The 24333-nt window shown below is 39.6% G+C and overlaps 1 protein-coding gene across 1 annotated transcript in view; it reads right to left on the reverse strand.

Moving 5' to 3' along the window:
- The window catches only part of LOC117499715 (collagen alpha-1(XIX) chain), a 92938-nt gene that overhangs the window by 56037 nt on the left and 12568 nt on the right, over nt 1-24333 (reverse strand). The window contains exons 10-18 of the mRNA XM_034152299.1: nt 19686-19732; nt 16497-16541; nt 7760-7804; nt 5933-5966; nt 5641-5826; nt 4374-4435; nt 4288-4317; nt 4157-4183; nt 3570-3614 (exon numbers count right to left, since the gene is read on the reverse strand). Of these exons, the coding sequence (XP_034008190.1) occupies nt 3570-3614; nt 4157-4183; nt 4288-4317; nt 4374-4435; nt 5641-5826; nt 5933-5966; nt 7760-7804; nt 16497-16541; nt 19686-19732 (521 nt within the window). The remainder of the gene's footprint in view (nt 1-3569; nt 3615-4156; nt 4184-4287; nt 4318-4373; nt 4436-5640; nt 5827-5932; nt 5967-7759; nt 7805-16496; nt 16542-19685; nt 19733-24333) is intronic.

Genomic DNA, 24333 nt, shown 5'->3' on the forward strand with positions numbered 1-24333 from the left:
CAGAGCCATTTGACAAGAGTGAAAAACTGGAGACAATTGGAAATCAGTCAGTTGAAAATGTCACCTTTTACCTGATGGAAAAGTCTTTGTAGCATCAAAGATTACAGAAGTATCATCAGCTCACGCACGATAAAGGACACACCCGCATGTTTATTACTGATCTGAGGTTATTCATCTGTATACTTTGCCAACTGTGCCACTTTCACAGCAAAGTAACTAAATAAATAACCAACCAACTAGATTTAAATAAATAAACGAATAAATCAGTAAGAGGATCTGGGCTGCATAATTCATTTGAGGAGAACACATCCGTAGACAGAGCAGTAGCACTGTTCTGCTTCCTCTAGGGCTTGCTGGAGTTTCATCATCTGTGCAGCACAGCTACAGTATGTCTAATAAGAACTAACACTGTGCAGCACATCTGTCAGATGTGTACATTTTCCAAAGCAGGACACAAGGACTCCTTGACACACTAGAGGCCCTCAGCTGATTAAAGCAGATTTCAAACGCTTTGCATTCACATTATTTGCATTCAGCAAAACGCATCAAAGAAAATATTTCATCGTTTGTGTATAGATAGACTCTATTTATAAGGCTAATGCAATCGTCCTAGGAACTTTCATTAAAACAAATCGCCGTCCATTCTGTATGAAGATACAGCAACATATGAGAATCAACATGGCATTTGTCGGTGACTTATACTTAGCAAGGATTTATTTTATCCATACAGGTACATTTATACATCTAATAAGGCTTAATGGGGTGTTAGGCATGGATTAAAAACTCCAAGACCCACCTGGTAATGGGGGATTTCTTAAGGTGATTATTTATTAATCCACGGGAACCTACAGCCTTACCCAGGCATGAACCCATGTCTGCACTAAACCCACTCACATCTCTGTGCCAACAACTGAAATGCAGAATGCTGGGGAGTCTTGGCACAACATGAATAAACCAAGCTTGCCGTGGCGTTCCTGTGTATCTATAAGGAAGCAGTGTGCATTGACCGAGCGTAGGTTTTCAATCCTATTTTGAGCGTGGAAAATGACGTCATTTGGTACTTTTGCAATTCTTTTTGCTACCAAATCCTACATCCCTTGCACACAAGACGTTATTATACAGTTTCTCATTGGTATGTATTGATAGGTGTCGGGCAGGCGCTTCTCTGCACTGCATGCTGTATGAATAACGAATACTTGGTTTACAAATGACCACCGTGAAAACGCCAAGGTTGTTCTCTTCACCATGCACGTTTTTCGCCTGATCGACCGCGTAGGACAGGGTCAGCCTACAATGACAACACACAGCTTAGCACATCATCACAGCACCTGATTAATATTGTAGCACACCACAGTTAGCAAGAGGGACATATCTTTTTTTACTGGGGCTCCCCATGTTCTTTTTTGAACTGCTGTAATGTGCCACTGAGTCCCAGAGTCTGACTCTTGGCCTGTCATTCTGTGTCAATGCCATCCATAATAGATAAGAACCAAGCCTTTCATATTACTGTTAATGGCAAATGTGGAAATACATTCCCATAAATACCTAGACATGGGTCGGAGTGGCCCTTACATCCACCCCGACAAACTGCATTAGCCATCCATCAAGGTAATAATATAAAATCAAGATACTGTGAATGTTAGACATGGGGTCACAGAGGGGGCTGGGTGGCTGCCCTTGATATCCACTCTTGCATATGTTGCTTTGAGCTTCAGAGACGGATCAGTGCAAATGGCATCATTCCTCTTCTCCCGACCACAATGTCCTCCACATATCCTTGAAGTCGATCTAAATGGCTTAGAGTGGTTGTATTTCCCTCAACAATAAATTGAAGTGGACAGTGTGAGAGAAGGTCTGGTTGGATCTAAGGCTTTGTGAAAGCTTTCCTCTCCAAGCTATTCTATGAAGGTTGCAGATTGGTCAGCCAGTGTCAAGATATGCTGCATCATTTGTGCATCCTCCATGGCTCTTTGTGAAACCAATAAGTTGCGAGCGTGGAAAAAAGTTGCTAATTGGGTGAGAGTCTCCTGCTGTATCAGCTGGCCACTAGCTAGCCCCTGATAATGATACACGTCCACCGTCCTGAAATAGGCTGTGGAACTGCAGTAAGACACATTGGTTCAACAAGTGGGCCGCCACATGTGACTCGTAGAGCTAAGAATAAGCGGAAACCTTAGCGCGTTAACAGTCACCATGAAGACAGCTAGTCATCAAAGACGGGGTATTAATAGATCAGAACGGTGTCTTCAGCATCAACAACAACAGCAGAATGTCTGAAATGGCCAGTTTAAAGCCCTGTGGCTCTTTGACCTACAGTATCTTCAAAGACACTATGAGAATGATGATGGTATAGGAAACCAAGAAACAAAAACATCAAACAGGGAGTGATTTTCTATTTCGTCAAAACCAATTATGATTGAAGGATTCCTCATAAAACTGTGTTTGAGAAGAAAAGTGCACACAGTAATTTGATGCCTCTCTGACCCGCGGTCCCCTTGATGCTGAATCCCTACTTAAGTCAGGTTAGGTACGTAATAACACCTCACCAATAAAGTAGAAAGACAACAGCAACTAAAGAACATCTGCACCAGCCTCTGAGCTCATTTGTTGACCGCAAATACTTTACAATTCTGTTACTTCATGCATTGTGGGAATGGATCACTTGAGATATATTACAACCAATGACAGACAGCTCATAAATTGCTAATGTTATTGGAACAAGTTTGAATGTATTCGACACAGAATTCTTGAGATACTTGTATCCAGATGTCTCGAGGTGCATCATCTCGTCTCTTGCTCAATGTGAAAAGAACATTTGCGTGACCTACTTATGGGTGTTCTTGCGCTCAACCGGCTATATATTTCATATGTTGCTCCAATGATTTCTTCCTGTTTTTTGACCTTCCAAGCAAGTCGGAAGGGCCTATTTCTAAACACAGTGACACGGGCGAAGGTATTGACACAAGACTCAATTAAGCTGGACACAAAAGGACGCTCTCTCCACCTGTCCTTTAACACTGCCTTTCAGCTGTGATGTCAAGGAACAACAACATTCCCTACTGTCGTCAGGCCACCAAAGTGTCATAATGTTGACCTAACACAAATGTTAGAGCATCGAACATGCAAGTACTTTTCAAATACAAGAATTTAGGAAACGTTCCCATAAATACTATTGTTATGTTAAAAAGCTACGAGTTGTAAAAGCATACTTTTACAAATCCAGACACTTATCCAGTCAGGCGGGACACGTTAATAAATGTGGTGCAATGTTTCAGTTGATCCAGGCATTGACATTGACTGGCCTTTGAATAAACTGAATACTGTCCACTATAGTCAGACTGTACCATGTGTGCTGCCAGTCATACTGTGAGTGTGTATGACCCCTTGACCATGAAATCCATTCATTAATTGTCTTACAACAAACCCACACCTCCTCTTCCTTCTTTGCCATGGATCATCTTCGCCTCCCCCCCAAAAAATAACTGCCACTCAGCTGCTGCTTGGCCTTTCACCAGACCAGGTCCTCTCAGTCAGGCCACACAACTGGTGGACTGTTCCTGTTTACTCACCCTTTTGCCCTCTTTTCCTGGCTCCCCTGGGACCCCCGCCACACCCTGGGGAAAGGCACATGTATCATAGTGAATCAGGTGCTACATTCATTTGGCAATGCAGTGAGAAATAACGGTTGGCTTCCTATAAAAACTGATGCAGACAGATGTTTATGCCACATGTTTTCAACAGACCATTGGATAACCAGTGGGCTTATTTGCAGTGATAGGGAATGCAGCATTAGCTTAGTTAAGTTAGCATGAGAAGATATAAATGAGTGTGTACAGCTGCAGTTTCCATCTTTGCTCATGAACAATTTCTAGGTGACTTCTCCAGGATCCCCTTAATAGGCAATTTTCAGCCTCGGTTGATCAGAGCTTCATTCCATTATTCTACACAGTATCTTGATAAGGAACAATTAGGAAGTTAATAAAGGTGCGTACTGAGTGGTGATTTTGTTTTAAAATTATTGCACAAAGATATACTTATGGGGCTTCAATAATAGCTAGATGGACCTTAATAGTTGTACTTGATTGCTCAAGAATATGCTATGTAGACTTTGTGCAATGAGAAGAACAGATGACATTAAGATTCTTAAAGGTGTTACCTTTTCTCCTTTGTCACCTGGGAGGCCCTAGATGTGGCAAATAAAGAGTTATGATTACAATAAAACAAACTCAAGAATACAGAATGTGTAGATGTCTCTTTTGTGAAAACAATATTCATTTATTGAAGTACCTGATCTCCTTTGAAACAGTCTTTGTCAGCCTAGGAATCAAACAAAGAATCAAACGTAAGAAAACATTCATCCTGTATGGTTTTACCAATACATGTTTGGCAGTTATAGGCAACAGAATACAGTTGGTAAAGAGGTCATTATCTCTAGCTGGATGACCAAAACAGAAGTCAGAGCATGGCTATTACAACCCCCCCAGACACCCTGCTGACCACTGTCAGGAAAGGGCAGACAGAGTCGTCTGTCCACCAGGCGACGAAATGTTTACAAGGCCACATACAACATCTCATCTTTCAAATACAAGCCAAATAATTGGTGTCCTCTTTCAATTGGCATCCAAAAGTCAAACGCCGTTGACTTTTCCTGGAAACAGCTGCAGAAATGGACATTCAGAACATATGTCTTTCAAGTCAGTCGAAGGCCTCATGCAAAGAACAAACAATAGGAAAATAATTTAACAAGGAGGCTGACAGCCCGGAGATATTTGCAGCTGTATCTATAAAACAAGAGTGACAGCTCTGACCTGTGACACCCTTAATAAAACATGACTTAGTCTGTGCAGGGCTTCTGATAATAAATCAATTATTCATATACAATAGTACATATTTTGTTGGATTGTGAGCACAGAGTTTCGACCTTGGGTAACAAGCAATACAATGCAAATCCACCCCGCAGATAGTATACACTACTTTAATAACTTGCTCAATATTTTCAGCTTACACTCAATCACCAATTTACTGGTATGATTTGAAAAAGTTTTGCTGAAACTGTATCTGCTTCACAGGGAGAGATTGTTATTTTGCTCGTCCTTGTAGATGTAAAAAATGTGCATTGGAGAAAAAGCTAATGGTTGGTGGTGTACAGTACTGTGGGTATAGGCACTTTGGTGACATAAAAGTGGCAAGCCAGCAGCAGTGGGACACAGTATTTCTGTCACTCCAGAGCTGATTAAAACTGTAAGGCTGATCCCCTCATGATGTGTACATAATTATCTAACCACCCTGCAGTATACCTTTAATCTCCAGCAGCCGTCAACTCCCTGGATCCGGTGCATTGAGAGTATGTGGGTTTGCATCCGTGCCCACACATTCCCTATGTGTGTTGATAAGTGACAATGCGAGCATCTGCTAGTACATATATCTGCTGCCTGCTGACATATGTAGCTTCAATTTGAATGAGCACAAATCTGGGTTCTCTGTCCTCTAGATATTACAAAACCATACAGGAAGCCGGTCCAATTATAAGATCGAAATACATGAAGTGTGTTGTCGTTCTCCCCAGGTTTCTGTAAATGCTACAAGTTTGCAGTGAAAGACCCAATAGGTGCATGTCTCACCCATGTGGGATACAGCTACCTGTCAACCTCCCCCCCCTACGCGGAGGCCGGGAGCTCGATTCTTCTGCGCCTGGCCGCTCATCCCTGTCCTTTTTGGCCCAAGTGGCGATGCCCACCGAGCCCTGTCTATCTGCTTCTTGTTTGACCCATTCCCAGGCGATGGTAATGTGACACAGACACTGCTCACCTGCCTCACTTCCCATCACTGTGGACCACCACTGTTTTAACACTGCTTGTAGCACCAACTCGGCGACAAAAGGCTGTGAAATGTCATCACAGATAGCATAATGAGATGTAAATGTACAGTGAACTTAGCCCTGCAGCTCCAGGCAGACCGACATCACCCTGAAGATACTAATTAATAACTCCTTAAACTTCAGTCAATAACATCTTTAACATTCTGCAGTGCAGTGGAAACGGCTACGGCTAAATCTATACAATATATTTTTGACTTTTAAAAGATTTATCCTAAAGGCCAGCCATCATGTTTGTGATAAAAAACTGAAGGTCAGGCTTTTTATGATGCATAGCAGTAATATGTCAAGATATGCACTATGTGCGATAGAAGGCCATTAACTGGTATTTACAGTATGTCTTGAAATGAATGTCTTGTGACTTTCAAACTGTCAGAAAACTGGCAGGTGGGCTGCTTCTATTAAATGTGACAGGCTTTAAAATAAACACAGCCATACTATTTCATGTAAAAGCTTTGCAGTATTAACAATGGACAGGTATGATAACATTGTTTGGTGACTGTGACATACGGGCAGCCACGAAAAGTCATATAAGGAAAGAGGTTGAAGTCTTTTGACGCCAGGATAACGCAATGTAAGCAATGATCTCACACGCTTTTCACTGCTTCCCCAATGTTTTTGTCTTTGCAGATAAAAACCCATGTGTCACTGTCCAATATTCCTTGCATTTATCTCCCCCTTTCACCACAAACACAACAGGACTTTATAAAGCACCGAGCTGAGGATCTGTCGACTTTGAATCTGGCAATACCCGTTTATCAGATGAGGATGAAAGAAAAAAGCCTTTTTGTTGTTCATATCCATTTTGTTGTCTAAATGAATGTCACAGCTAAAATATGCTTGCTATGGGATATGCAGGGGACTCATTACTTTATGCTTCCAAATCTGCCTCCCTCTGTCAGTTTCAATACAAACAAACGTTCTCTCCACCCCCAACCCCACCATCCCATCCGGAAAATAGGATAAAATACGCTGTGATACTCTGTTGTCTTCACAGAAACACACAGACCTCATTATAACTTCAAGGCTGGCAGACAGAGCATTGCACCTACAATTATGCGGTGAGTTCCAAAAGACAACAACAACAACAACAAACACAAAAACCCAATAAGGGAGGAAAATAAAAGAGCGAGAGGTATCAACTAATTACAGGAAAAACATTTCATCTCATACATGAAAAGTAATCCCACAGTGGGAAGAAAAGAAAGGAAAACTTTCAAAAAGACCAATGTTTTCTGCATTGCAACCAGAGCTTATCTGATTCAGTGATGTCGGTGAACAGACTATAAAGGAGCTGCAGATAAGAACAAGGTTGGGAATCAAACTTCTCTACTGCACTTCCAGCTTGTCTTACATCCCAGGCGTATGCATTTAGGCACTGTATAGGACATACCTAAGTGGATTTCTACAGTATTTGTGATCAATTGTCAAATATATTCTAAATCAAGTATGTGAGCAGTCCCTAAATAAGAAGGCAATAGTGTGCCATAGCCATTTTTGCTGCAGGCTTTAAAGAAATACTGTTTAGAGAGGGCAAGATAAAGGGATTTGTTGGCTATGTCCATTACAAACAGCTTCTCCTATGAATATACAAATACTCTGCAGTGGAACATTTTCTCTAGGCCTGGATAAAAGCTACTCTATATGACCATCAATAAGGTCTTGCTAAGTTATGATAGCAATAACAGTATTCTTCGGCCGGCCATGTTTGGAGTAGCAATCATAGCAGCACTTCAAACAGATGGGCAAACCCCTTATTGAGGCGGGGATTACAGCTCATCAAAGTCAATGCAGATTCCCTGAAGTATCGATTGTTATTTAAAAAAGAAAAGCGAGTTACGGTGTAATTTCGTCCGGGCCAGTCTGTAAATCAGACTCTCTCACTTTGTCTCCTTTTGGACCAACCGGCCCTGGGTCACCTTTCAGACCCTGGGAATAAAGAATATATAATATATTAAATTATATTTCTTTTTAGTGGGAGTTACGGATTAAAAACTGGTTAAAAAACACCCAAAATGTGTTACTGTATGTCAATATGTTGACACTCATTATGTCATGCAGGTGTGAGATTCTCAGGCCCGACAAAACCGGTCAATAAGAGAAGAGCAGATAATGTCAATCATTAGACGCTGCATTTTCCAAAAGTGTGCAGTGAGATTGGCAATCAGCTGATTATACAGTGTCTGCCCCTCAACCCCTTCTCTGTTTTTCAGCATCGCAAGGACTCTTGATTGTCATTGCTTTTACACCTTGAAGCGGAGGACCTGAGGGTGGAATTAAACCCGCGCCTGGCCCGGGGCAAAGTCAAGCTCTCGGTAGAAATGTGAAAGAGGTGGTACAGCTGAGATAAAGAGTGATAGCTGATAAATGAAGCTTGACACACATTGACAGGCTACATTTGCAGCAGGCCTTGTTAGGTATGACATATTTAGGCCAGTAGCAGCAACTCTTTGAAATGGGTTGGGGGGGAGGACAGGAGATATGTTGAGTGTGAGCGGTCTGCGAAATGATTCAGAAATACAATAATTTGTCATGGTTAAATATAGAGATAGAAAGGCTAAAAATAGTGAGCTATATATCTGTGGAAGACGATTACCTACCTTTAACACCTTTTGTCTGGCTCCAGCAGAGACTAATTCATCGCCTATTCCTTGTATTAAACACAACTATTCATACATAAGTAGTGCTAAAATAAATCGCTATAGAAACAACAGCTAATACAGATTCCTGATAAATTGCCCTTTAATGGCGTGGTTGTTGCCTTTAAAATGCACTAATGATGACATGGTTGTGACATTATTTGATCAGATTGCATCACTCTACCTCTGCCAGTTAGCCCACTCACACTGTCAATAATAAGGGCATCTGTCTCAAAGCTGCACATGAGAGCCCAATTCTTTATTTGAATCGACAGCTTAACTACCTTACTGGGGCAATTTGACACAAGAGGATCCACAAGCAAATTCCCCTCTGAGTTATTACCAGAGCTGTGGCAGAAACCGAAGAGTACAAGGCTCATCTGATAACAAGGACGTAAACAACTTCAGGTTCAGTCGATAACAGAAGAGATTTGGATGAATCTTGCACGAGTTTCGAAAGAACTTTTTTGTAATGAGAAGATCTTGTCTCGTTGTTGTGGGGAAAAGTGTCTTGTAATATAAATGTGGTGTTGTTGTGATCTGTTACAGTCATTGTGTGTTTTCCTCTGGTTCATTTGAGGAAGGGACCACAAGGCTGACGTTTGTTCCCATTCACAGCTTTGCGATCGTGAGTTAGGAGAGAATTCAAACGCTCCTAGTACACATTATTCACTTCACCGATGAACTGTGGAATGAAATACTTTCGAATGAACATGTTGTAAAGTATACATTTCACCACTGTGGGACGGAATAAAGGATTTCTGTTTCTAACCCTTCTGAGCACGATAAGGAGTTTGACTCAGTCCACGAAGCTGATAACAGGTATACAAAATTAAAAATTCAAACACAGGGAATAGATTATGGGAATTATGGGAATTTAAGTGTAAATTAAAGGGTTTGTTTGACATTTGAGCTAATTCCTACTTTAAATGAAGCCTCATGACTAATGTGCAATTTGTTCATCCTAAAACAACATGTGACATTGGGCCATCCCTACGCATGGTCTTCAGAATTGGCCTCTGACCAGTGCGGTTCATATCAGTGGAATATTTCCTTTAATTTGTAACATCTGACAATATTCCTCCCTTTTGTGTTTTACCAACCCCCCCGATTCTACTTTTCTTTCTTCACTTACACTGTTATTTGGACTATATTCATATTATTTGAGGCCTGTAACCACTTTCATACATCTATCAATATGGTCTCATCTGTGCATTCTCTGACACCCTGCCAGTTGCCCTTTTACCTATAAGACATGTTGCTAGATGTTGTACCTATGACTCGTATTTAAGTTCTGTTTACTAAATAATGCTATGACTATTCCGGGTTTTGTTATAAATCATAAATATTTATGTTTATGCTGTATGTTTTTTTTTTAGCAAAAGCAACCTTCCCTCCCTGGCGTCCTCTTTGCAGACAGCAGACAATATGTCAACAGAAGAGTTGACAGGGAACTACCATAACTCAAACTGAATAATGCAACTGGAATTAACTTGTGCAGGTGGTGAAATATGTTTCCCATGGCACATGTCCTTATCAGAAAGCAAATGCATGTCAGTCAGAAGCTCTGTCGGTCCAAAAGTCACTCTCTCACTATAAAATATATTGAATGGTAGTCACCCAGCCTGTATTGAAGTCTAGCTAAGCTTTGCATCTGCTTTGGCTTATCCGTGTGCCACAAACAAATCGTTTCTGCTGGTAAATATTTTAATTAGAACTGTCTAAAAACACACTTTTAAATAAAAGATGAAGAATTCAGCAAGTATGCCAAATGCTAACAATTCACTTTCTAAACTTGTGCAGAGTGGTGCTCACTTTTCCCATGTGTGCTCTCGAATTTAGTATGACAAAAGATGCTCTGGCAGGAGAGAAAAAAAAAAGTACTTTGATAAAAACTTGGCTCCACTGTGCGAATGTTCAGATAATTCCAAGATTGCAGTACTTCAGTAATAGGACCTGTGGAACTGTACGGCATCTGGACTTGTCTTTAGTAATGGGCTGTATATGAAAACAACCAGCAATTAAAAGTTAGCCAGCACTTGTTTTATTGGCTAAGGCTTTTGGCAGTCTTGAAAATGTTGCATTCAGTCTTACTCTGGGACACAAAATAAATATTCTTTGCTCTAATTGTCTACTTTTCATACAGCGTCTTCTACTGTATACACACCATGCTTTCTGAGTATTTGCTTTAAATAGGTTAACTATTGTATATATTTTTGTATTTAGCTCAAGGGAACAAACAACATCTTGTCAAAGGGTTCAATACAAATCATAGTTATAATTGTCAACACGCTTTTATTAAATCATTTTTAGTAATCAATTTTGCTGTGGACTTTCTTATATGCTGTGGTTAGTTCTCATATAACAGAAAGATACTTCAAATCACTCAACTTTAGGAGAGCAAAAACTCCCAAATTCTGTATTTAATAAATCTGATTTGTGACACGGTTTGTTCCAAAGCCCTGGGCTAAAATCTGCTAAATCTTTCTTGTTGTCACTGCCGCAAATATTGTACAAAGTTGTTCAGTCAAGCGTTACCTACCAATTTTATACACTTGACACTGTTGGGAAAGTTCTGCCAGAACACTCTCTCATCCTGTTTCTCTCCTTTTTCTAAGCCTCCACCAGCAGAGACTTTAAAACAGTTGTGTAAAGTTGATAAAGTTAAATATTGTGTTAGAAAATATACAACCATTTTTGTATATGTATAAATCATTTGGAGTAGAAAGTAGTAGAAGGAGACGTCAAATATCACAGTGTTTGCTACTGAAAACAATGACTTGAGACTAGCATGCATGTTGCCATAATTAGCCGCAGGGATCATCTGGGATCCAATGTACGTTAAACAAATGTTGATTCGATTTCCAAAACTATACCTTTTATATACCAAGGGATGAGATAACCCTAATGCGCCCTGTAGTTACTATTAAGATTCAGATTCAGATTAACAATCAAATTAAATATAATTATTTTTTACTGAAGTGGGCCAGCGCATATTGAGTACTTTTACTTTGATCACAGGACTTTTACTTGTACCAGACTATTTATCTGATATTACTACCTTGACTTAAGTTACATTTAGTTTACTTTGTGACTGCCTTAAAGTCAAGAAGAGAGGATTCCTTAAATTGAAACATATACATATAGCTGTTAGAAAAGCTATAAAGGACGTGTGGATCTTAGCAAAGCAGTTTAAATCGTCCCAACTTACCTCAACTAACATAAAATTATGCAATTATAATGTATTTTGATGATTGTCAAAAAAATCCCATCTCTGTGAGAGAAAACATAAATAACCCTTCAGGGAAAAAGGATTCCTTTCCTTTTTTTAATCGTCCTATCTTCCACACCAAAGCCTAGTTAAGGTGCTGCCCTCTGTCTAATGGACTCAGCCTTGAGCCCACAGGCTTAATTCCAGAGCACAGTGTCACAGAGGGAGATGTAGACAAGACGGTCCGGATGTATTGTTAGCTTTTTTGCTGTAAGCTGTGGGCTTTGTTGCATGTTCAGGGCAGTATGAAGGGGGGATGAAGGGGCTGGGAATGGGCCGGTGCTGGCTGTCGCTCCTGCAGCACGAGGTCAGGACACTGTGGGGAGCTGTGTACACTCGCCTGCTAATTACACACACCACTGTGTCTCCCCACTGCCGTAGCTGTGGGGCCACAAGACAATCTGGCAACTCCCCAGCACATGACAACTAAAGCAAGCAAGAAGCGGGGTTATACAAAGGCAGTTTAATTATGTTTACTTCTACCTTTTACCTATCAGAGCGGTTGCAGGTCACAGCCCTTGTCTGACTGAATAATTGCATGTTTGAGTTAATGTAAACACTTTAATCATCACACAATAGGTTCATCCTCATAAAGAGAGGCTACATTATAACATAATTGTAGCTGCACTGTGTCTCAGAACATTCTGGTGGGGAAATGTTGTAATCGTGAATGACAGGCTGTTAAAGCTCTATGGAACAGGATCTGTAAGTAACAGAGATATCTTGAGTGCCGGCCTACACATGCCAGGGAGGTTACAGCAGGAAATGCCTTTTGTGACTTTCCATTTGCTCAGCGATACACCACCACATACAATATAGGAATATAAGACGAATCATATTGAGTGCTAAAAGGTTAGCTTATTAGCATATCTATTACACTCTATGATTAAATACAGTTTGACCTAAACAAAGGTCCATTAGCGAGGGGATCAGTCTTCACTGTCAGAGGGCAGAGGATATCCTGTTTTGACTTTTTCAACCACACTTTTCAACTGAACATGTATCCACAAATGTAACTGGGATTACCCACAAGATAACACGGTGTGCACTCCGTCTGTCCCACAGGACGTGTATCTGCAAAACGATACCAGATCACATGCTCATACATAGAATTCTGGCTTCTCAGGTGTCTACTCGCGCCGTAAATAACATACTTGCTTTAAAAATGGAATATGAGCTAATTGCAGTAAAGGGACAGATCGGTAATAGAGTCTCCCAGTGCATAGTGTGATTGAAATCAACAAGCTCATCTATTTGTGCAACATAACAGTTTACAATTTATTTGTTATTAAAAGATTTAATCATTTATTCTAGTCTTACTAACTGCTTCTAGCTCCACCGTTTTCACCATCTAAATAAACACAAGGAGCATTACAACTACAGTTTGAGTTGAATTATATGTTATGAGCATTTCATTATGAACATTATGAGCATATGGGAACATTAAAAGTGACGGAGCAGTTTTCAATTCACTAGCAAAGCTTTTCCTTAAACTGAAACGACTCAGTCAACCACCACTTGGTGGCAGATATAGTGTACTCATATGAAGTAGTATTGATATAATGTATTATATATACAGGTATGACCACCCAAACATTTATACCCAAACATTTATAATGTTAACATCTACAGTCTAGGTGTAGCAAAAAATGTACTTTTAAGTATTTTTGAACAGATTACTGTAAGCGACTAACTGGTTAAGAAGGGGCTGCCTTATTAAGTCGATGAGGCTCATCCACTCACAGTCACTGGGGATACTGGTTTTAACCCATTAATCCTGTACTGCTCTATGTTCAATGATGATTCTTGGGGGCTAGGTTACCTCATATATTGTATTCCACTGTCCTGCCTTCTTATTAATCTAAATCAAATACAAGGGTTAGGTCAAGATATCAAATAAATCACTGACTACAGCACAGCTGTGGAAAAGACTAATAATGAACATCCCATCACAGCTTGATTTATGCTGTTCATGGGTAGGGAGACTGTGTTAAATCTTAGAATTTCTTAGTTTCCACCGAATTACTAGAAGGGTTCTTACATGGAACATGTAATCCATTGAATCAATTGTGATAAATGGCCAAATTGTGTGGAATTTTGGGTGGACATTTCTTCACTTGAAGGCAACTAGAATCAATATTTATATGTTTACAATGGAGCAAAGCCTAATTGTATGTGAAAGTAGTAGCTCAGGGACACATAAATGCCTACTCTGATTTCCCATGAGCTCCACAGTTCATTTCAGAGAACATCAACTCATTGTTGTTGTTTACTCCCCCTGCTCTCGTCAGCCTCTGTTAGTATCGTATTTTCGGATGAGAGAGAGATATGTCAATTTAATCTCTGGGCCTCCAGTATGAAGACAGGTCCACACCACCCATTGCTCTTGTATGTTTTAAGCAATGGTTTGCTAGCTGACAATACACAGCGGGTTTGAAGCACATCTTTTTTACTTTTGATTTAGCTAGACTGCCTGTCTTGTTGCTACGCTAGTTTGAACAAGCCCAGAGCCAAACATTATTATCCATAACTACTTGTCAGTAGTGCCGGACAAACACGCCTGCTAGAAGCAAAATAAAAATACAATGTTTTACTTTTCTTTGTTCCAAATCACTCAATTGGGGTAAAGTATTATACATCCCTAAAGGGCATGCATGGAGAGATATGTGAGTGTGACCATAGAAAACATAAATGCTCATTTGGGATGCAAAAAAGCTGTTATTCCCATATTTTCTAATCGTTGACTCAAGACTGACATATAGGAATGCAATTCTGGAGATACATTTTCAGACAAACCAACGCTACTGATGATGACACACACAAACACACACAGCGAGGGGGAGTAGACCCTGGGTCCAATGCTGCCAATTTAGCAACTATCTACACTCTTGAATCCCTCTTTTATGACGTCTTTGGTAACAAAGATATTTATACAACTTTGTGGCTGACTTTGATTTGTACATACACATAGTAGACCCCTGCCTTCTCAAAACGGCTGCATTGATATGCAAATCACAAAATGACATCAACTGGTGACAGCTACACAAAGTTTTGAGCAGCTGCTTTTCTTGGAAAGGAAAACAAGCTCCAGTCAAGTGGAGCAGGGTGAACCAGTGAGTGAAGAAAGAAGGGCTGCTCACCAGCTCTGTCACCCTTTCCTCTTGATTGCTGCAGCCCCAGTAGAAAAGACTGCATTATCCCATTCCTCCATTATACTTATACAAAACTAAAAAGGCAACAAATCAGTCAGTCTTTGACGCGGATCGAGTTCATTTCCAGTTGTGCGGTCTCCCACCCCTTCAAATTTCTATGTAAATAAACTTGATCATGTCATTCATATGCAAATACAGCCATGACGTCAACTGGCTTTTCAGGCTGCCAATTGCTACTTACCTTGAATCAAAGTGAGCAACTCTGGTTGTTGGTTCACAACCAAAGCTTGTGTTTGTAACCTATTTGTACTTCTTTTTGATTCATCCTGAAATGTACTTGAATTATTGCACACTGACAATTACTGTTATCCAAGCTAGCTGTTTTGCAGGAAAACCTGATGGATTGAATGCAAGCAGTACACAATCTATCCTGTCAGAGCAGCTCCTTTTCTATTTCAATTGAGTACATTAACAGTAGGTTGCTTTTCTTTCGTTTCAAGTAATCACCAGCAGCACTATTAACACAACATAAAGCTTATTCTTGTTGCAGAAAGCTCCCTAAGATAGAGTCAGTATTTCAAATTCTGCTAATGTGTTTTTGTATATTGTTATATTCAACCAGAATATGTGTAAGAACTCCATTTATATTCCTACTGTATAGCAGCAGTCTGTGTACAAATACTCATTCTTTATCAACATGTTCTTTTATAACCTCTCTGTGCTTTTGTAACCGTACTTTAGATACATTAGCGACCTTGCGACATTTACAAAACAGTTTAGAATTACCAAGTACTTAAACTTCCAGTACCCTGTAGCTCAATGAGCATTCAGCTTCATCTTTGTTAGGTTTATTTCTGGTTTTCTTTTCCGATATTTCTCAGAATTACTGTTAGGGCAGTGTGCACGTCCACAGCCTGCAGGGAGGGTGATTTCTGTGGCAGCTGTTTGACTACTCAAGTGGGGGGACAGTGATGAAAAGTAGTCCCTTTATTAAACCACTTTAACGGACCATCTGCACAGCTGCCATCAACTGAAAGTGTGCCATTGTGGGCAAACAAATGCAGTGCAACATAAAACACGCTTTGATTCAACCAATAGTTTTAGGAGGAATGTGCAGGCTAAATTCACCAAGTTCCAAAAATAAGTTATTCATTAAAGAAAAAGGACTAGGATTTACTGGTTGTGGTTCACAAGACATATATTCATTTCATCACTGCAGCCAGGTTTAACAGCATGCCATAAAGTTTAACCTGAAATGACATCGACGGGGCTATGGTAATTTGAAAAATGAGTTTAGTCCATTAGTATGCCGAGCCAATGGTAGCATACATATCAATTCATTTCACTACAGAAGGACATTGCAGAGTCAAAAACACTTAGACGCCCTTCAGATATGACAGGCACCTGAAAACAGCCACAGAGGAAACAGTGCTTCGTTCCTCCCCACGGGGCATCATACAGAAAATGAAAAGCCTATAAGAATTGATTCCCTGACGAAACTAGATCTGGCTGATGTGCTATGTATGGAATATATGTCTGCTGGAGATAGTAGTACTTACCTTCTCCCCATCGATTCCCTTTTGCCCTTCTGATCCAAGTTCCCCCTGCAATGACAAGATTGAAAGTTAAAAGGCAAAGAAAGGACCCTTGCAAAGTTTATACTTTAATCTTTTCCCCCGACTTTTACACCATGTAGGTCCAAATAATTATTGCGCTGTTCCATCAACAGAAAACATCTATACATTCTGAAGCAAAATCAAGGAGAAACATGGTGACTACAAAAAGCTTCTTATCCATAAAACAAATAAAAAGATATATATCCTTTATATAATCTATATAACAAATGAATTCCCAAAGATTTATACCAAAAGATATTAGCAATGTCAATATACAGATATTCTGAAGTCCCTCCCATTACTAGTGAATTGTCTACGAATATTGTATTTGATAACAAGGTAAAAATGTAAAACAATACATCCAAATGTATTTAACATTGTTTATTTGCATATTGGTTTTTGGCTAATGTATACTTGATCCCACCTCAAGTACTAGCCAAAAAAAAAGGTATTATTTTACGACTAACATATCTTGAAAACAATATCATTTTCCTCCCCCAAATACTAACTTTTACTGATTAGAGCTAGAATGCATTATGACTCAATGCAACCCTTGTTAGCTCCATTATTCAGCCAAGTGGGACTGTGCTACCTACCGGCTGCTAAAAGCTAATGTTACTAGCCATCTTCCTGCTAATTTCAACACAGTGTTGTTGTTCAAAATGTTCTATGAGGGAAACGGCACGCTGAGCGCCTGTATTATAGAAGAACAAGTGTCATCATTGTCTTCAAAATGTTTGCATGGATTTAGTACAGAAGCATCTTGTGACATCCCTAAATGTTACCATATCTCTTAACATATCCAATATCTATTTTTATGAAATCCCTACAAGCATTAAGGACTTTCAATTAAACATGTTGTCCTCATCAACATGCACATTTAAGATCTGAAGGCCTCCAAACAAAAAATCCAAGCAGGAAGGACTCTTTAGGGTTTATATAATATTTTCTACCATGTATTTCTCTTGAGTTATTGTGGTGAGAAGAATGTGTCCTCACCATGGTAACATTGTGTCCCACAGACACTGCCATGTGCCATGGTGGCATGACGTAACAAATAGACATCCTTTCTAAAACGCAACTATTCCTGTAAATCAAACTGTGCTGAAGGGGTTGAGATTATCCAGAACTTTTTGTCCTGTCCTCATTGGTGGAACAAAGTTAAACCCCCCCCCCATTAAGGAACATTCAAACTGAGTTAAGCGGGAAGCCACACGCTTGCACCACAGTGACACTGATAAAAAAAGACATTTGGGAAGCAGATACCCAATTCCCAGCGATACTGTTTCTTAGTGAGCTCACTGCATCCTTTCAGCTCCAGCAAAGTCTACAGCATGCGTAAGATTATACGGGGAATAAGCTGTTTGAGGCTTATTCTCACAAATATAACATCTTAGAGGCTCTACAAATATCTTCCTGATCACTGATTCTTCTTAAGCTACCCAGCCCTTACTTTCCAAACACTCTGCCAGAAATGTATGAGATGTCTTGGAGCTTGTTGGCTCTGTTATTAGAGTGTAACCTATACACTTTCATGACCTCAGCTGGCCTGTAAAGCTCAAGCAAACTGCCATAATATAGTCCTGTGTCCATGAGCAACCATATCATTGCTCGTATCATATCGACAGCTGCATGAAATTGTTGTTCTCACAATGTGGCTAAAAAAAGAAGAAAGACATAGGAAAGCGCGAGGAAACAGCTTCATTGAAAGATTGAGCTTTGGTTTAAAACATTTTAACACAAGGAGCATTAGCACCTACTGTATATCAATGCTACTGGTGATGCTTTTAATGTGGACTTTTTCTTGTGCAGCGTTGTGTAACGAAAGAGCTTTAGCTGGCTCCCAAACCTCATCTTAGAAAGCACAAGGAGAGAGAGCTGGCTGCAAGTGTCTCCCCACAGTGAGCTTAACATCTTCTATAGATATAGGGCCAGGATTAAGTCTCCTTCCATATCTAGGGAGAATCCTATTTTCTGCAGATGCACAGAGTGCTTCCACAATGATCAGCAGAACAATTGATCACTTGAATGCAATGCAATATCTTGTGGTTATTAATGTTTTCTTGCTATGTATTTTCTGCTCCTGCTGAGAGTAGAATCACAAGCCCAGAGGTGTTACAGGACATTTTCAGATATGGAACAATCACCCGCATACTGGCGGTGTGCAAAGCATTGCATCCTGGTGACTAAAGGAGAAAAACACATGAATCCAAGTTGCCACATTTGATGGTCAACAATTTGACTAATGACATCAAACGCAATAAGCAGGTAACAAAAAGTGATAATAGAATGTAATTTTACTAAGAGCATGTACAATTTTCTCAGCTATTCAGGATTGTCACAGCACTGTCCAATTACAAACAAAGGCACTTAGCCACTCTTACATTCCATTAAATTATGCACTTTTCTCCCAATTTAAATGTCAGACTCAACAGTAATGTCTGTCATCTTGGCCCCCGCTTTTGGCCGGGGGAGGTTGGAGACAGTTCCTTTAAATACGCATTAAGTTATGCGAGCCATTTGTTTTCCACCTATCAGGGAAGAGCTTCACAGAGAGGGAGACACAGAGATCCACACAGTTCACAGCACCCGACCCTCTAGTAGAAGTTGCTACTACAGCGACAGCTACTACCCCCCCCCCCCCCCCCCCCCCCCCTACTGGCTTCCCACCCAGTATGCAGCCACCTGTGTGCAATGGGGCGCCCGGCCAATCCGCTGCTTGGGACTGAACTTGCGTCTCTGTAGCAGCACCATACGCACTGTGCCAACATGAACCCACTTGCTGGCTTAATTTGATTTTGAGATTGCTTTGTTTTCTGCGTTGCTGTGACTGGAGTCAACACAGAGCCAGCCAGTGATTCAATCCAATGATGTTAGAGAATAATCTCAGAGATGGCCACTGACATATTCCATAAATCACGAAATAAAAAACGTGCCAGATGCTATTCACTGCAAACAAAAAGCATGCAGTCAAAAGAGAAAATCTATTTGAAACTAAAGCTGAATGTATTCAGGGGGAAAACAAAAAGCTGAAGCTACCAACTGAGTGTATGTAAATGGAAACTTTAATCACAGCTTTAAGGGAAAAGCAACACTAAGGGTTTTAAGTAGTTTCATCAGTCAGCAGCCTACCTCATGTCCTGGATCTCTTGAAAGCCCGGCCTCCCCTGTGTCCGCCTGTGACGACAACAACACACAGCAGAGTTAGTGAAAGGTCTCTCGTTGACACATTAGTGAATAGCTTTATGACGGTTTGTCATTTCAACAGCGATATCGCTCCTACAGCTGTTCCACAAGTTGATGCTGACACAGTGCTCAGCAGCTGCAGATCAGGATACTATTTCCCAACAACTGGAAAGCCCAGATGTACAGCTTGTTAAAAAATCATTGTGTTATTTTAATAGTTATATTTGAAAAACAGGGCAAGAAAGTAAGAAAAGCTTGATTGTCTTAGGGTTATAACGTCATTCAGAAAAGGAAACTGATTGTCTACAATATTGTTAAGAGAGAGAAGATGGAGGTAGATGATTACTGGACAAATTAAGCTCACACAGAACTTGCTGCAAGCTAAGAATCTAATTAAATGTGATGCCCATTCAGTCAAATCTTCATTAGAAGCCCTGTTTGTTAGAACTCAATAGGCGTGTTTAGGAAGAACAACAAAATGTGGCTAAACCAAACAACTCAGAAGCTCTCTTTAAACCACGGGTTACAGACCCATTATCCTAGAACAAATACATGTAAATTAAAAACTAGCTCTGCGAAAATGCCGTTCATTGACTAGATATTTAGCATGTGGCAAGATGTAAAACGTTCCATTCCTAGCAATTAGAAGATTATTCCATTTGTGTGAGACAGCTGCTGATGTCATTTATTATACAGATACATCTCCTATAAAATGTAGTGGGCTATATGTGATTTACAGTGCTCACAATTCAGTCCTCTTACATTTAGATGTGTTCTATTCAACCGCTAACTCAAACCCCTGCTTTAGAAAGATCTGAAGCTAATAACATTTTAACACTGATGCACACACAAAAGAAACAATGGAGGGTTTTGACAGCTAATCGAAATACGGCGTCAGCGAAAAATTATAAAGTCCCTTGAATAGAATTCCTGGAATTACTCACTTTGGTACAATGGGGTATAAATTGAATTAGAGGGCACTCATTGAAAACACAAGCCATAAGGGCAGGAGAGTTGTAAACGGTGAAAAACAATTTAAAGGTATTGTAAAAGGGGAATAAGTTTTCATTTCAACATTATGCCTGTGTGTTTTTTCCGTTAGCATGTACATGCAGGAGCTGTAAATCTAGTAATGCCAGGTTTTATGTGCAAGGCCATAGAAAATGGATTTCCTTTCAAGTAAGCTGCATTCTTATAACCCAATCCTTATCTGTTTAATTTCCTGAGGGATTCTGGATTAATCATAGCAGTTTAATCCCTCTGCACTGCACTACAATCCACCATCAAACTCCTGACTGTAATGCGGGATAGTACTTTCTGTTGGAGTAACACAAAGTAATCCCTGCTCATTTTCCTTAAAAAAAATCCTCTGTGTAGGTCATGCTGATTGGCCTGCATTTCTCATAATGGGTGTTTTTTAAATGCTCTAAATTGCCCAGATGTCTTTGATTAATCTCTACAAAGTCAAGCTTAATTGTTAGAAGTATCCTCTGACTACTTACAAAATGAGATTTGCATGTTGGTAATTGAAAGTCTCATGAGCTTACCTTATTAACAGCATTTGCTATGACTTTCTTAGCCCCTTTCAATGTAAATCGGAAAGACTGCAGCACCGTTTAAGAGTCACCGGAACTCCCTAGGAAATGTAAGGATCAATAAGAATTCAATATGCTTAATCAGAGGGCCACTGCGACTATAATTTACCAGACAGATTAATGTGCAGCAAGGTCAGAGGGTAAAAGAGAGAAAGCTATTACCACGCGCGATCTTGTCAAAGCATGACGTTCCTGATATACCGCCCAGATGGCTGGGAATAAACTCCTTTTCTACTGTTTTCTATAGTGGAACATGAACATCTGCAAATCCCACAAGACATGACAAACATTTCCACTCCATGATTAACCATTTTTGTGTTCTTCAACATGCTCAAGATGCTTACTTTTAGCATATACTTGTTTGACACCATATCATATCCAGCTGTGCCTGCATTATTACATCAAATGTGTCTTAATATGTTATCATGTTGAACCAAGATGATTGATTTCTAGGTATTTATGATGAAATTGGTGTGTCACCATAACCATTAAACAGCTTATTCTGTGTGAACTCATTGTAACGCTGAATCAGGAAAATGATTAAAAGATAACCACGATGGCACGCCACTGTTATGCCTGTACAATTATTGATTTGACTCATCATTTCAACAAATGTCACAGCTCCTGAGATTTATTAAATCAACATTAAACCTGCGATTACATGTGTTATTTTACCACACTGCGAAGGTCTTTAGCTCTCTTGTTGCAGCAACAATTGATAACTCCATGCGAGGGAAAGGAGATGAGGGAGATGAACAAGGGGATTAGGAGGAAATGAACAAAACCTCTGATGTGGCAGGAACCCATCGGTAGTAGATTAGAGATTTGTCACATACACACTGTCTTTACAAAAAAAAAAATGTTAATTAAATATGAACCCTTTCTTTCATAATTCAGGTAAAGATGGACGGACAGACGAAGAAAGAAAAACGTAATAACTTGACATTCAGCATATCAGACTTTAAGCCTTGTTGTCCCAAATGGAGCTGCTATGATGCAAGAAAATGTCAGACTCTATGACAGTAAAGCGTCATCAACAATATCATCATATTACGAGCCTTATTCAGAATTAATGTTGATTTTAGTTACATTTCAGTTCATCATTTAGATGTATCAGCCTTCTGACAGACAAGTCAGATATACTTAAGCATGCCATTAATCCAAAGAACAACTTTTAAAATACATACATAAAAGATATCATAAATAAAATATGAGGACCTTTTTTGGAGCAAACACAACGATGAGGTGTTGTGAAGTGACATGTGCCAGTTAGAGTTGAATTAATGTGTAGTCCCTAATCAAGTTTTTCATTTAACTTTATTGATTTAGAGATCAAGCCTGTAATAGGATTTGTTATGAATTTCGTTGTTCAGTAAGTAAACAAGCGGTGCCAAGTATTGATTTGTTGAAGACCTGGGATTAGATTTCAGGTGTTAACAGTGTGAGCCACTGACTCATAGCACAAGGCCTGCAGAAATAATGGAACAGCCGCCTGAAAATCATCTTTAAATCATTGTTTAGCACTGTAACACGACAGATGCGTACTAAGGGTCTCTCTTGATGTGCTCTTAGGCTTCGCTTCAAAACTACCTCTGGGAATATATCATGTGAAATCTAAAGGAACTACCCACAGAAACCAGTCATTTCACTGAGCAGCAAGTCATTAATCACCAGAACCACCAACACACACACAGTGCACACACACACAGACACATGGCAGCCGAGAGCTGATCCCTGCTAGGTCAATTAGTGTTCATTAGAGGCCAATTATAACGCATTTACACATTTGATTAGTACAAACTGTTGCTATACATAACGTAAGTGCAGAATTGCCACCTACAGTAACCATATTTACTATCATATGTATATACAGTATATTATATACTATCATATGTACATACAGTATATTATAAACCTATGTTCCTGCTACAGTATTTTTGACCTTTTTTAAAGAACATTTTAATTATCCAAAATGTTGTATATTGTTTATATTTGATATACTATTTTTCATTTTCATTTTATTTTTAATTGTTAACTTTTTTCCACTTTTTAAGTATTGGTATTTTAATGTTGTGCACACTGGTCCTGTAACAAAATAATTTCCCAATTTGGGATTTATAAAGTATCTATCTATCTATCGATCTAAATTATTTGAAAACAAACCTAAAAAATACTTAAAATCAGCTAAAAAGCTACAAGTGTTTAAAAGCTCTATATCCATTTATCTAGGAACCAAATGACAATGATGATAACGCTCATTATTCCCAGTTACACGTGTCGGCTAAAGGCAAAACGTGAATTTATCTATAATTCTTGCTACATTCTACACAAATTAAGACAAAACAGCTATTTAAAATGTCAAGCTAATCTTAAGTATTCAGGCCAGAGGCACCTGGTAAGTGCAGTCTGTAGGTGAAACAGCTTTAAACACAATGCCATTTTAACAGGAAGAACATTTCACCATGTTCATTACGCAGAAAATGCCCCAATTCAAAATGCCTGTGCTGAACTCCACAGGTATAATGATTTTTACACTAATATAAATGTCGCATTTGTGCCTTCCAGGAATGAGTGGTTTTCCAGGAACAAAAGTCATCCTGCATATCTTAATCCCGCAGCCACATCATGGTAATTAAGACACTGACCCCAAGAGCCATCTGGCCTTATCAGCATACAGTAGCACCACCTGTCTATATGAATTCATTCATAGCCCAACGCATTGTCCCGTTGTTCCTTGTGCCGGCAGCAAAAAAGGGGATTTCATACTCTCAATGGTGTGATTTGTCTAGCGAAAAACTGCACTTTTTGTCTGGGCATTTGGTCATTAATTTCTCCTTGTCCTCTAACCAACACCCTCAATTTTCAGTGACCGGGCATTGAGCTGTTACAGATGCTTCCCACTACCTATTTTTCTAGTGATTGGACAAATGTAGGGGAGCATTTCTGAAGGCCCGTGACAGCTGAACATGAACCTTTGTCAGACACTACAGCACGGAATT

The sequence above is a fragment of the Trematomus bernacchii genome, unplaced genomic scaffold (assembly GCF_902827165.1).
Source record: "Trematomus bernacchii unplaced genomic scaffold, fTreBer1.1, whole genome shotgun sequence".
Taxonomy (NCBI): Eukaryota; Metazoa; Chordata; class Actinopteri; order Perciformes; family Nototheniidae; genus Trematomus; species Trematomus bernacchii.